We start from the raw sequence: 14,277 nt of genomic DNA, 5'->3' as shown, positions 1-14,277 counted from the left end.
GTGTGGACTCGGCAGTCCCCCCTCCGCAGCACTGTGGCGAAAGGTCTGACAATGTGACACTGCCCTATTTTATATTCTGTAATTAGAAACCGCATATAGTGCCGTGTTAATCCCAAAATGTAGGCTACTTAATTACATTATTAGAAACCAAATATCCGGCAAAGCCTTTATTATACTCTAATGTCAACACTGAGAGCAATACATTTCTTTGACATTTGTTTCTCTTGCAGTGTTTAATGCTCATTAGAAGAAACTGCACTATTAAGCAGGCTAAAGCCAATCCACGGTCGCTATTTCAAACAGTCCCTCATAGTCTGGATGTTCTCCGGAGTCATCCGGTAGCCTACTACATGTTTAAGTGATGCCCTACTCCCAGGACAGTTGTAAGATTTCCCACCATTTGATGTCACTATCCAACCACAGTGGCCTATCTATGGAAGCTGACAGGATATTGTATCTTGATCTTTCACTGTTACACTCTTATTAATGGGTAATTTGTGACACATTACAACAGAACTGTTGTCTACAGTGATCTAAAGTGAGGGGTTGGGTACCAAGTGCAGATGTAAGTCGGACTAACTACTGACTCTGCTCTGTCGTTATTGGGTTATGTTGCACTTAATGTGTTTTATTTGTATTGATTTTATTTTAATAACACAGTGGCAATTTTCCTTTTGATAAAAAGCCAGGCATATTCCTTTCATAGTATTCAAAATACTGCACTTTAATTTTAAGTGGAAAAACTAATATTTCCAGTAAGTACTGACATTTTGTAGGCTGCTGTTGTTAAAAAAAAAAGTCCACGGCTGGTGAAACTTAAGCTTCACTTTATGTTGATGACCTTAGTCCATAATTTGGTCATTTTTATAAAAAAATAACAGACGTCCTGGTCAAGTCCCTGAATCCCAGAATGCTTGGACATGCACCACTGAATATGCACATGGAGCAGCTACTGGGGGACATCACAACGTTTCTGAAGATAAGATGTTTGAAATGTTTGAAACCATCCAACCCATCTTTGTTAAATTTATTTAATCCAAACTAAGGTTTGAGAGAAGTGTTTGTTTTTTTACAACAAGTAGACTAATCCGGATACTACTTATTTAGTAATTGATTAATTACATGATTATTTGGAACCTTTTTTGTGTTCCTCCTTTATTTTAGTATGTTCTTATTTTCATTATAATTTCTTTTTTAAAGACTCTTTTATTGGGCATTCTAGGCCTTTGTTACACAGGACAGCTGAGGATGTGAAAGGGGAAGGACATGCAGCAAAGGGTCACAGGTCGGAACAGAACCTGTGGCCACTGCGCCAAGGACTGGGCCCCTGTACATGGGACGCACGCTTAACCATGTGAGCTATCCAGGTGCCCCAACAGCTCTTATTTTTGTATTAAGTATTTTCATCTGGGTGTGATTATTTAAAGGTCCCAACAGAAGACTTAAGAATATATTGTTGTCCATTGCCTCAATGTAAAGAGGACTCAAAATACTTACAATAACTTATTTTAAATTTTTTTGAAGCTTGCTCAAATATACAGTTTGTTACTACAAAGCAGAGCTATTTAAACCCATTAGAGATGTTGTTTAATTACATTTTTATTTCACATGTTTATTTCTTTTTGTAACCATGTTTGCATTAACTTGATATGCTCATTCAAATGTACTTCAGTTAGATGTCAGAGAGCTTCAGAAGATTCTTTCCCTCCTCCAGCCTTTTGAGGAATTTTCTCTTGTGGCATTGATAGTTAGGGAAGTTAGTCACAGTGCGTCTTTTACCTATCTACAACCATCACATTTAGGTGAGATGTTTGGCCTGATGTGTGTGTCCTTCGACCTCTGTCAGAGATCTCACTGATTTGTTGAGTCTTATTTCTTCACACAGCCTCCCGTCAGGCAGCAGGGGAGACCAAGCTTGTTGGTGCCCGTAGATAAGTGTATAATCCTATGCAATGAATAACTGCTTGTTTTTGGACATACCCTAAACTAAGTAAACATGATCCAAGAATGCAATGGCTATTCTAGTTATCGTTTTCACGATAACTGTTGTGAATATGTTACACTCCATTTTGTGATAATTGAACAAAGCCTCTAATCTGTTTTATTTGGTATCATAAATTGTCCCATTTTTCTTCCCTGAAGATTTATCTGTGTGAACCTGCCTTGAACCAATCCTCCTTTCCTCTGGTGCCCCTTTTTAATCTATCTACTCTTACGTCTTTAAAGTAAAAGCAGTGATTGTCAGAAAATGAATATATTCTTTTATGTCTCAGTAAACCTTTAAAATAGTTTTGAACTGAACTTTCTGTGTCACTTTGTTCTCTGAGTGCTCAGAACTGCTTTCAAAGTCAACACACAGAGGTCAAGCCAGTAGATGATAGTAAAAAAATCATGACATCAAATTGTTTCATAACAAATAGGCTATTTTTTTTTTAACCTTTTACATTTTCATTTAATTTTGCAATAGGTACTAACGTACCTTTACGTAGTTTGCAGTCTTGCTACTTTTACCAAAAACAAAACAAAATACTTATACCAGCATTGGGTAAAGGTAACTTTGACAAACCGTGTGTGTGTGTGTGTGTGTGTGTATGTGTGTGTGTGTGTGTGTGTGTGTGTGTGTGTGCGCGCGTGTGTGTGAGCGTGTGTGTGTGTATGCATGTGTATCTCCAGATACAACACACAGTGTGAATGTTGCTACACTGATGGATGAATAGAACATCCAAATGTCGCTGAAGGATGCAACATTGGGTGCCTAATGAGCCAGAGTGTCTCCTTCCGAGGGTAAGTCATCTTTACTTTTTAGCTAGCAGGTTCAGTGTCATACTCTAATGTACAGGTGCTTATGTAGTCACTGTCATGTCTAAGGCCTCATTTTCAGGGGATGGACAGATATTGGACCATCTAAAAGGGAGAGGAAGATTAGGAGATGAAAGGCGTTTTCATCCAAAGTTGCACACTGTGACCCCGTGGTGTTGAAGGTGAGCATGCATGCCCGGCACTGGCACTACCCGAGCCTTTGTTATCCTCCCAAACACAGACATTAAATGTGATAAGATGCTGGTTGGATAATGACACAGTGCGACTGGTTTTCTGCACATACCAAGTCAGTGTATTTACTATCAATATTATGAGTGAGACCAGAACACATTGCTCTGTCGGATGTGTGTTTCAGAGATAATTAGAGTGTTCATATCCATGTGTGTGTGTATGGGGGAGTTGGTCCCACCCATTGTCCAGCAGCACACATACACACAGGGGCAGCTTTAAAGAGGTGGTGTTTATAAAGTCACACTTTTTTGCCATTCTGGGGTCAGTCACTTTTCACTGCTGTGTGTCAACAGGGGGTAAGTTTTATCTTTTCTGCTAGAGTTACGAATAGTATTTGTGCAATAATACAAGAAAGACATGTAAACTGTTATATTTCTTATGGTCAATGCTGCAGTAGGATGATTTCAAAGATTAGTTCAGGGTTTTCTGTTTAATCTTACTCAAATCATAAATTTACAAAGCTTTGTAAACCCTTTTCAAGAAAGTTAAACCATGGAGGCATGGAAGCTTGCAGATTTCAGCTCAACTTAACTTTGTTAATAACGCCAGTCATTAACAGGCTCAAATGTAATGCTTAAAGAAAGTTCAATGTGCAAATTAATATTTATCTTCCCACATGTAAAAATTTTATCTTACCATACGGATGTTCAACTAAAAAGAAGTCTGTTTTTCACATTGGACACACATTTCTTTTTGAAAAATCTGTATTTTTTTCTTTACGTGTCTATGTTTGTGTTAGATGCATCTTTACATGCGAGAATACAGTGTATTAAAAACAATTGACACACAAATCTACTTATACCATCTTGAGAAGGACTCATTGCATGAGGGGAAACTGTTCTCAGTCTAGCAATGTAAAAATGCATCTCTCCTTCAAAAAATAATCCAAGGCACTCTGTAGGATTTGTGCAAAATTTAAAATGCCTTTATTTTACACGGCAATATGTTTCAATATGACCAACACGTTCCGACTCACTTAGGTCTTCATCAGGGTCATTGTCTGCAATTACTTCCCCTTTCTTTAAGTTACTGCAGACAATAACCCTGTTGAAGACCCATGTAAATAAAAGCACATTAGTCATTTTCTTAAGTCATGCAATGAGCCCATTACAAGATGGAATAAACATAGGGAACCCACAATTTCCAAAGAGCATCTGTATGTGAATATCAAAAAGATCCCACCAGCTCTTCTACTCTGTACTTGCAGACACATCTGCACCCATGTATGCACACTGGCTTTAAGCCTACACTCATGTAACATCATGTATGTATTCACTGTACATAAAAGAACGTGTGCAAATACATTCTTGATGATTCCCATATGCACACATGCAATCATGCACACACACATGCTTGCATGCACTGGAGACAGCGTATAGCCGGTCTAGTCTGGATCTTCCTCCCCTCTGCTCAGCTGTGTTTTGGAAATAGATGATTCTGTTGTTACAGACAACTACAGCGCTCTGGTCCAATCAGTGATAAAAATGGACACTCTGGAGATATCTTACATAAGACTGAAGTCAAATCCATATTTGCCACACAATTTCTGTATTTTTTGCCAATTTAAACATTCATTCATTTATTCATTCAAATCATTCTTTACCACTTTCTTGCACAGCTTTGAACAAGCATATTCTTTTTTATTTATTTAACCTTTAAAACGTGTATGAACGTGAACTCAAATATCATTTTCACAGTTAAAGTGCCCATTTGTTTTTATTTGAGTCTTGCGGCCGCCTTCGTTCTGCCACACCTGCTGTTGTAAAGGTTTTTTTCGTTTACGGTGCTGAATTGCCCACTGTATTTCATAACTTTGCAATGAATGCGATGACAGAAAATCATTCATTTACAATAAGAGAACAAGGTATATGGGTAACGGGTATAACGTTATCACTGTCACTGTGTCACGAGCCAAAGCATTACGAATTTCTTAGCAACCAACGCAATAATAACTTAGATTAATATAGCGCATTTAATGAAACCCAAGGAAGCTTCACACAATATGGGGACAACGAAAAAAAAAAGCAGAAATAAAACTAAATGGAAATGGGACGTCATTTATTGTCGGCTACTGACTACGATTACTAACCCTGAATGACATGGACATATTACATAGGCTACTTGAGGGCAAATTTGGGTCGGTTTTGAATTATTAAAAATCCTGTAATTGTCTTCATCTGTTGAAAGCCCGACCGAGATTGACTCAGGTTTCGCCCTTTTCTCTCTCCCTTTTAGCTTTTATTTTTTTTGTTTCCTTTATGTGATGGCCCTGCCCCAGTATCGGCAATAACTATAGATAACTTCTTAAATAAATTAAAATAAATTGTAGGCCTACATTAAGAAATCTCCTGCTACCTTTTACCTGGCTTGTACGGTGTTACAAAGAAATCTGTGCCCCGTCAGAATGTGTTACTGTAGAGCCGTTCTTGCCGTAAATCATTTCGTGCCTTTGCGGGGAAAATGTATTTATTTATTTCATTTCTGATTATTAGATGAAAAATTACACAGTTTTAGAAACATTAAAAAGTTAAATGTAGTAACTTTACTGTTATTTACTGTGTTATTGGAAAAGAAATGTCTTTTCTTTTTTTTTTACATGGGACCATTGTGTCCTTTCCAGCTGCCTGGAAACATCAACCCCAGTGCAGAGTGTCAGGTAAGGGGCACACGCGCACAAACAGTCCAGACACACGACGTGTAGACAGTCCAAACAGGGTGAGCCATCATTAATGTCCACACAGGAAACTAACAGTCACCTAGAGCTTGGAGCCCGCTGGTTGTTAAGGTGGGGGAACCAACATGTTTACTCTGTAGACACACAGAAGTGTCACCACCTTGTCACATTAGCCAGATCAATATCCACACTGGTGCTGCCAAAAGATGATAGAAACAACAAAAGCTTCCTGTGACACTTAACACCCAAAATATCATCAATGTTCCTGTCATGCAGTGAAGCATGAACAAGTTTTATCTGATCCTGCTCTGAAGAGAGTGTTTCTGTTTTAGGGGCCATAAGACATACAATATGATATCCCTGTTGCTCTCTTACCCAACAAGTATATATTTTTCCTTTAACTGAAGGCAACAAGCTCAGGAACATTCCGTTGAGTTTGTTCAAAGTCATTCTGGGAGGAGAATAGTAGGATATCAAAGTGAATTACAAATAGAAGGTTTTCTTCCTCTGGGTTCGTCCTTATTGCACCTGCTCTTGATAAGAGATCAAACTAAATACCTGAATTTAAAATGCTAATTTTAACATCACATCAGCAACAGAGATGTCATCATTTAAATCCATAGACTGTATATTATTGCTAATTATTACTAATTATATTAGCTCTGTCCATTAATATTAACGGTCTATGTTTAAAACTCACTTTTACTGGAAGAGCCTTTTTCTATTTTTGCCCTTGCCATTTCCATTTTAACCCTTTTTAAATTCATAAAATTTTTAGAATATTATTTTGCTCATTTGTTACCGAATAGTTTTAGCAAACGTAACCGTTTCATACTGTTTTGCTTTGTTGTTTCTCTGTTTTTGTTTGGAAAAGTTGATTGTTTTTCAGAATGCAACATCTGCATCACAGCTATCGATACATCTGAATATTAGCAGTAGTAGAAATAATTGTCACATTATTTATAGACCAAGGAAATGTTTGCTTACATATGCACATTGTTAGTCATTTTAAGAGAGTATCTACCAAAATTAGAGACTTTTAGTATCAAATTCCCTCTTTGGGTTTCCCTGGATAGTGGTTGTTTGTTGCGCTGCAGTGGAGACAATGTGAGACAGAGACTAAAATAGTCCAACCTCGGGAAGACTGGAGGAACAATTCAAAAACATCCAAAAACCGTTTAAATGTATGGACATTATGGGCATGTGTATGTTGCTTTAAGACTGACTTGATAATATGAACTTTGCCTTTAACCCAAAAAATAACTTAAGTTTACTTGATATAAAATCTATTTAGAATTTTTATTTTCAGGTGAGACAGAGACTAAATATTGTCTTACAGTGAAACCGCAGGTGTTTACCACATGCTTCAGCTGTAATTGTGGGAGGTGCAAGTTTGTTTCATCCACCTGCCCCGACCGAGATTTTCACTCTGTGTCCCACAGACACAAGCATGATTGTGCCTGTGTCCTATATTCATGTCCTTACCAACGAGTCTTTACCTCTGTCTTTCTCTGTGCCTTCAGAGGTACGTGGAGCTAACAGGAGCAAATGAAGGACCAGAAGCAGCAGACCTACTGGCAGGAGACAGGCCGATGGATGGGCTACGAGGAGAGCTTCGACCCACAGACCGGGGTGTGGGTGTCTTCAAGCATCTCCTACCTCACCTTCAAAAGCCTCATCCAGCTCCGACGCACCATGAACACAGGTCAGAGAAAATATACAACATCTGTCAATATGTAAATATTTTCAGTTGTGCAAAGTAAAATACGTTTTCCTGAGTAATTCCACTTTACGCTACGTTAAACTTTTACTCAACTACTTTAAGAGTGATCTTTTATACTTTTTATTCCTCTATTCCTGACAGCATTAGGTACTTGTCAGATTCATAATATTATTACAAAAAATAACCAACAAGTACATTATGATGCATCATTATAGATTTAACTACCCTTCTGCTTTACTGTGTTTTCTCTGACAGTATGTTTTACCTTGAGAGTGCCAACATTTCACCCAGCAGAATTTCAGCGCTTCTTTCTAGCTCTCATTTTGTCTGAACCTCCCCATGAACCACAACCACACTGCCCACGTCTTTGAGATCACCTCTGAATATTTTCCAACATGTTTCCATGTCAAGGCGTGACAGTTTTGGACTGTGAAGAGCAGACACTGTCTAGCATTGCAGAGAAGATGGTCAAAGAGATGGTTTACAAGAAGGCGATCAGACCTGAAGACCGGGAGGGAGTGCTGAAATCTCTGCTTCAAAACCGCAGGTATCCTTCGAAGACATCACCCAACAGTGACTCAAACATAAATGACCTACATTTATGATGCTATTATCTAAAGCTGCGAGTGAGTTCCACTATCTCAGAGAAAGTTCAACGCTGCATGTAGCTATTGTGGAGATTAAACCTGTCATTATGAAACATGGTCTCTGACCACCAAACCACTGTGCCTGTCTGCTTAAGTCTTTGTTAAAGGGAACCCGTGTGTACTGTAGTTACCTCACTAATGTAAGTCAGATCACTCTAAAAGGGTATATACTGTCACTGTGTTTTCACATTCTTGTTCAAAATGTAAATAAATCTAAATCAAAAACTCTGTGTAATTTAGATCAAAGTTGCCAAAGTCCACTTCAGTAAGATTTTAAGTTTTATTGTTCTGTCAAGCCGTTTGCTTTAGTTTTTTTGTAGCCAGAATTTTTGAGCCTAAGACTATTATTTCCAGTCTAAAGGTCATTTCTCTACACTGCCAGAATATTTACAAAAAACTACAAAATTAGCCTTTAAGGGGAAAGTTTGACATTCTGGGAAATACGTTAATAAGAGTTGGATCAGATGTTTGATCTCATTCAGTAAATATAAAGCTACAACAAGCAGAAAACAACTGGAAAAATGGGGAAACAGCTGGCCTGGCTCTCCACAAAGGCACCTAAATGTTTTGCCTACCTAATCACCGAATTTGTTTAATTAGCCTGGTGAGTGTTTGCACACTCTTGTCTTCTCTAGAGGAGACTACGTGAGAATAATTTAACTGTCCATCATCACTGCTACTCAGTCTTCAGTCTGATAAAAAAGCAGCCAATGACTTATGCCAATTTCTCTCTCCAGCCAATCAGATGACCCGGAGAGCCAAGCCCTGACTGATGGGGTGGACCTGCAAAAGTTTTCTGTCAAGGACAAGGTAGGTTCTTCCACTCTGATGATCTGATGAGATCATCCTTTTGGTGATAACAGGATCTGATATCATGACAACGAGGAGACAGTGGAAGTGGATTTAAAGGTGAAAGTGCCAGTGTTAGACCATTAAGAAAGTTTTTCAGAGGAGTAAAGCTAACTAAGTCTGCTCCTTTTGTGTTCCTTTAGAGGAATGAATCTGACGGTGTTGAGGCCTCCATGGTGCTAGTAGGTAAGCCAGTGCTTGCATTGTTTTTTTATTTAGGATCTGCAGTACAGTTTATGTGTGTTTGTTGCTGCAGAGGCGTTTGCATGCATCCCTTATGTTAATGTGTGGCCAGTGTGGGTTTGTCAATGAATGCAACATTTTTGTCTTTTTGAACCAGGAGCGTTGGACTTTCTGGAAAGGCCCACAGTCGCGTTTGTGCGTCTGAAGGAAGCGGTGGTGCTAGACTCTGCCTTGGAAGCCCCAGTGCCTGTACGCTTTGTCTTCGCTCTGGTTGGCCCCACCAAGACTGAAATGGACTACCGCGAGACTGGCCGCGCTATGGCAGCACTAATGGCCGACAAAGTGAGTTAGCTGACACTTACTACAGAAAAACAGACCGTGCATGTACTTTATAATTAAAATTTTTCAGATGCTAGAAGAAGAATATCTCTGACATTGCAGGTTATATTGTTGCAAAACCCGCCAAACAATAAAAGTTGTGCAGACAAAATAAATGTTTAGAACACAGAAATGTACAGCCACTCTGCGACAGAGTTATTTAACGTATGATACGGGCATGCATGCCTGTGTCAAATGCTCCCCGACTCTGTGATGTGCAGTCCTAATATTCCCTCCACTATCTCCAATCCAAGGTGTTCAATCAGGCAGCGTTTCAGGCAAGGAGCACCATTGAGCTGAAGTACGCCATGGACGACTTCATGGACTGCAGCATCGTCATCCCGCCTACAGAGATCCAGAACGAAGCAATGCTTAGCTCCATTATCAATTTTCAGAAGAAGCTGCTGCAGGACAGATCCCAGTCCTCTGGTCCCATGCTCCGCCGGGACTCCAGACCTCGCAGGGGTAAATACCATCAATAGTCATGGAGCTTTGGATCTCCTACAACACATATACACATAAACAAGATTAAATTGTTTCCCCACAGTTTCCATCTATACTGGTCCCCCACCTGAAGACCCCCTGTCCCGTACTGGTCAACCATTTGGCGGGATGATTCGAGACATAAAGAGGCGCTACCAGTACTACAAGAGTGACATCACAGATGCTCTTAACGCCCAGGTCCTTGCTGCCGTCATCTTCATCTACTTTGCCGCCCTCTCACCCGCCATCACCTTTGGGGGACTGCTGGGTATGTGTGCATGTCTGTTTTTATTTGTATAAAACATGAAAATGCTGCTGCTAAAATAAAAATACTTTGCTGTGATCTTTGCCACTACAGCTGATAAGGTGGACAACATGATGGGCGTTTCAGAGCTCCTCATCTCCACCAGCATTCAGGGAATTATCTTCTGCTTCGTTGCTGCTCAGCCCATCCTGGTCATTGGTTTCTCCGGCCCTCTGTTAGTGTTTGAGGAGGCCTTCTTTTCCGTAAGTTATTACACTGAATCATGTAGGTAAAGTCTCTTTTGATCCATTTGATCCCACTGAACTACATTTTTCCAACAAATGTGTGATAAATTCTACATTTTTGTATACCACAGCCCAATATTTTTGTATTTCATTTGCTTGGTCAGAGTTCAACTCATCCCCAGTTTCTTTCATTTAGTTCTGCAAGTCCCAGGAAATTGAGTATATTGTGGGGAGAGTGTGGGTTGGAGTGTGGCTGGTCATCATTGTGGTGATCGTTGTGGCCTGTGAGGGGAGCTTCCTGGTGCGTTTCATATCCCGCTTCACCCAGGAAATATTCTCCATCCTCATCTCCCTCATCTTCATCTATGAAACTTTTGCCAAGCTAGGGAGGGTAAATTATATTCATCCATTTCACACATTTTATCTGTCCAAATGATATCTGAGACATTTAAATTCTGTGATGATAGTGCTGACTCTCATGGACCAGATTATAATCTTTCTTACTATCTCCTGACTCCTCTTCAGATCTTTAAGGCTCATCCACTGATTCTGAATTATGATCATCTGAATGCAACTCTAGAAAATCCCTGGCACCCAAAGGTGGAAGAGCGGGTCCTGTTTGACAATGTTACTGGCAACGCCACTATTGTTGTCAGAACTATTAAGCCACCTTATCCCAACACAGCGCTGCTCTCCATGTGCCTCATGTTTGGATGCTTCTTAATTGCTTTCTTCCTGCGCCAGTTCAAGAATGGCACTTTTCTTCCTGGGAAGGTGAGTAAGGTCCACAATTATAAGTGAACAGGTTATTTATGTTATCAACTGTTTAAGTACATTTTGAACTCTTTGATCAATCTGGTCTGTGCTTATCAGGTCAGACGTTTGCTTGGTGACTTTGGTGTGCCCATTGCCATTTTCCTCATGATTGTTGTGGACTACAACATTGATGATACCTACACTCAGGTTGGTCAATCAGTCCAAGCATTCCATTTTGTTTGCTGAATACATGCAAATTCAGATGAAATGTTGGAGGATAGGTTCCCGATTCACATACTAGCCATTAAAGGACACCCTTCCATATGCTTTCAATGTAAGTGATGGGGGACAAAATCTGCATCAATCTATGTTAATTACATTCAACAATTCATTTAAATCTTAAATGAGGCTCCATTTGGCCATTAAAATGGAGCTTTTGATTGCCTTTTGATTGTATGAACAGGGGCAAAACAATGCACACATGGGCAATACTGGTTTAACAACCCTTAAACTCTCGTTAGATTTAATAGATTTAATCCAAAAGCTTTTTCTTTACAGAAACTAGTGGTTCCCGAAGGTCTGATGGTGTCCAACCCATCCAAAAGAGGCTGGCTCATCAACCCCTTCGGAGAGCACAAGACACTACCCGTGTGGGTGATGTTTGCTTGCTGTGTCCCTGCCTTGCTTGTCTTCATTCTGATCTTTCTGGAGTCTCAGATTACAACGTGAGTCATTCACATCTCAACAACAATATCACTCACTGAACTATCAACCTCATCAACAAAGCATTACACCTGCTGTCTTTTGAACCACTTGCATCATATGTTCAATCTATTAACAGTCTGATTGTGAGTAAGCCTGAGAGGAAGATGGTCAAAGGCTCTGGGTTCCACTTTGACTTACTGGTTTTAGTCGGCATGGGAGGGCTCAGTGCAATATTTGGTGTGCCGTGGCTCAGTGCCGCCACGGTGCGCTCTGTCACCCACGCCAACGCCCTCACCGTCATGAGCAAAGGACCAAAGCCTGTGATTGAGAAGGTGATGGAGCAGAGGGTCAGTGGCATTTTGGTGGCGTTACTTGTTGGTAGGTGCTTTCTAATCATCCATGTCTGCATGTCTAAAAATCCACAGGTCTGTCATTAAAACACAGTACCTTTTATCTGAATGTCTGTTTGTGTCAAGGGTTGTCAATTCTGATAGAGCCAATCCTAAAGATGATACCCATGTCAGCCTTGTTTGGGATCTTTCTCTACATGGGAGTAACGTCACTCAATGGCATCCAGCTGTGGGATCGTATACTGCTTCTGCTCATCCCTAAGAAATACCACCCTGAAACCTACGCCACCAGAGTAAGATCCCCGTGATCACATGATAACAAGCGCATGGTGCATGATGCTTTAGAACGCTATAGGACTATTGCTACCTTAGCAAAAATGCACCATATATACCAGTATTTGGGAAGAAAAACAGCACTCATATAAACTCATGTCATGTAATGTCACATGTGTTGGCAACTATTAGAGCCTCTAACTCACATCAGGAGGCAAAAAGTGTCCAAAGTTGCTTTCACATCTATCTGACTGATATTTTGAAATGTTGGCTATAGGTGAGCACAGGACGAATGCACTTGTTCACAGCCATCCAGGTAGTGTGCCTTGCAGTTTTGTGGATTGTTAAGTCCAGTCCAGTATCCCTAGCACTTCCCTTCATACTCATCCTCACCATCCCTCTACGCATGTTTATGACCGGGCGTCTCTTCACTGAACAGGAAATGAAATGTGTAAGTGGATACCTCCTGTCATTAAAACAAATGAATGCAGATAAAAGCAGTATTAATAACTCATGTTTCTGGGTCTGTTGTGTTTGTAGTTGGATGGTGACGATGCCAAAGTGACATTCGAGGAGGAGCCGGGGCAGGATGTATACTGTGAATCTCAGATGCCGTTGTAGATGTCTTCCATGCCAGCTCATGCCAGCAATACTTTTATTTTGACAAAAACATATTCATTTTATGTGGCTCAAATGAATGTTTCATCCACCTATAAAAACATGTTTTGAGTGTTTTGTTATTAATGAGGATGCAGGTCTCAATTCTATCTTTACATTGTCAATATGAATGAATATTAATATCTTGTAAAAACATTCTGAAGGGTTTTCAACAGTCACTCAGGTAAATTATTTGAAATATGTTGTTTTGTTTCCAACAGCTTGTGCTTTTCACACCACTGACGCTAAAAATAATTATATAAAATTGACTTGTTTTTACAAAAAAGAAAGAGGCACTGTATGAAATATAAAATCATCCATGTTAACGCTCAAAAAATGGAGAGATTGGATGATGTGTGGAATATATAGTAGTGTTAAAAGCCAAAGTTGTATGTTTCTCCAAGCAATGGCACATTGAATGTAATGCTGTAACATGTGTCACTTAAGTTATTGTTGTACTTACTTGCTTGATGGTAGTAATAGCCAATCACTGAATTAAGTAATACATGATTTATAGGGCATTTATGCAAGCAGAGTGTACATATTTTAGCAAGAATGATCAAACTGGTAACACTGGTGAGCATCATCAATGTATCCCAATACAGGGAGAGAGAAAATGATGAATTGTGTGTGTGTGTGTGTGTGTGTGTGTGTGTGTGTGTGTTGTTAAGTTTATATTGTGTGTTATATTTCTGTGTCATCTAATAAAAATCTACCTCCCAAAAGACCCATCAACTTAGTTTAATTACGTGTGTTTAGCTTTTGATTGGTGTCAAAGAAAGCAGGGAGTAATGAAATGTGTTTTCACTTTGGCACCTACATATTATTGAAATAAATTCCTGAGACACCAGGAAAAAACTCTGGGTGCTCCAAAATCAAATCAAACTTTGTATAACAGCTTATTTTATGTAACGTTGTAATACAATGCAGTCTATAAATACATACATTTAAAACTCTAAATGCAGGATTGCAGATCTGCTCCTCGAAATGAAAGCTATGTTAATATGTTGATAAGCTTTCTAATTCAGAGAGGAAGATATATTTTGAGATTTAGAAAGT

The 14,277-nt window shown here is 39.5% G+C and overlaps 1 protein-coding gene across 1 annotated transcript; it reads left to right on the top strand.

Annotated features, from left to right (window-relative positions):
• Nucleotides 1–3,248: 3,248 nt before the first annotated feature.
• slc4a1b (solute carrier family 4 member 1b (Diego blood group)) lies at nt 3,249–13,549 on the top strand. The gene is made up of 18 exons (XM_032502445.1): nt 3,249–3,347; nt 5,672–5,707; nt 7,249–7,430; nt 7,860–7,995; nt 8,833–8,905; nt 9,088–9,130; nt 9,285–9,469; nt 9,760–9,970; nt 10,053–10,256; nt 10,347–10,495; nt 10,674–10,868; nt 11,003–11,251; nt 11,351–11,440; nt 11,792–11,958; nt 12,075–12,316; nt 12,415–12,581; nt 12,839–13,012; nt 13,102–13,549. The coding sequence occupies exons 3-18, from the start codon at nt 7,274–7,276 to the stop codon at nt 13,180–13,182; spliced, it is 2,523 nt and encodes an 840-aa protein (XP_032358336.1). The 5' UTR covers nt 3,249–3,347; nt 5,672–5,707; nt 7,249–7,273; the 3' UTR covers nt 13,183–13,549.
• Nucleotides 13,550–14,277: the final 728 nt, after the last annotated feature.

This window comes from Etheostoma spectabile, chromosome 21 (genome assembly GCF_008692095.1).
Source record: "Etheostoma spectabile isolate EspeVRDwgs_2016 chromosome 21, UIUC_Espe_1.0, whole genome shotgun sequence".
NCBI classification, from domain to species: domain Eukaryota; kingdom Metazoa; phylum Chordata; class Actinopteri; order Perciformes; family Percidae; genus Etheostoma; species Etheostoma spectabile.
This window is presented reverse-complemented; position numbering and strand designations above follow the sequence as displayed.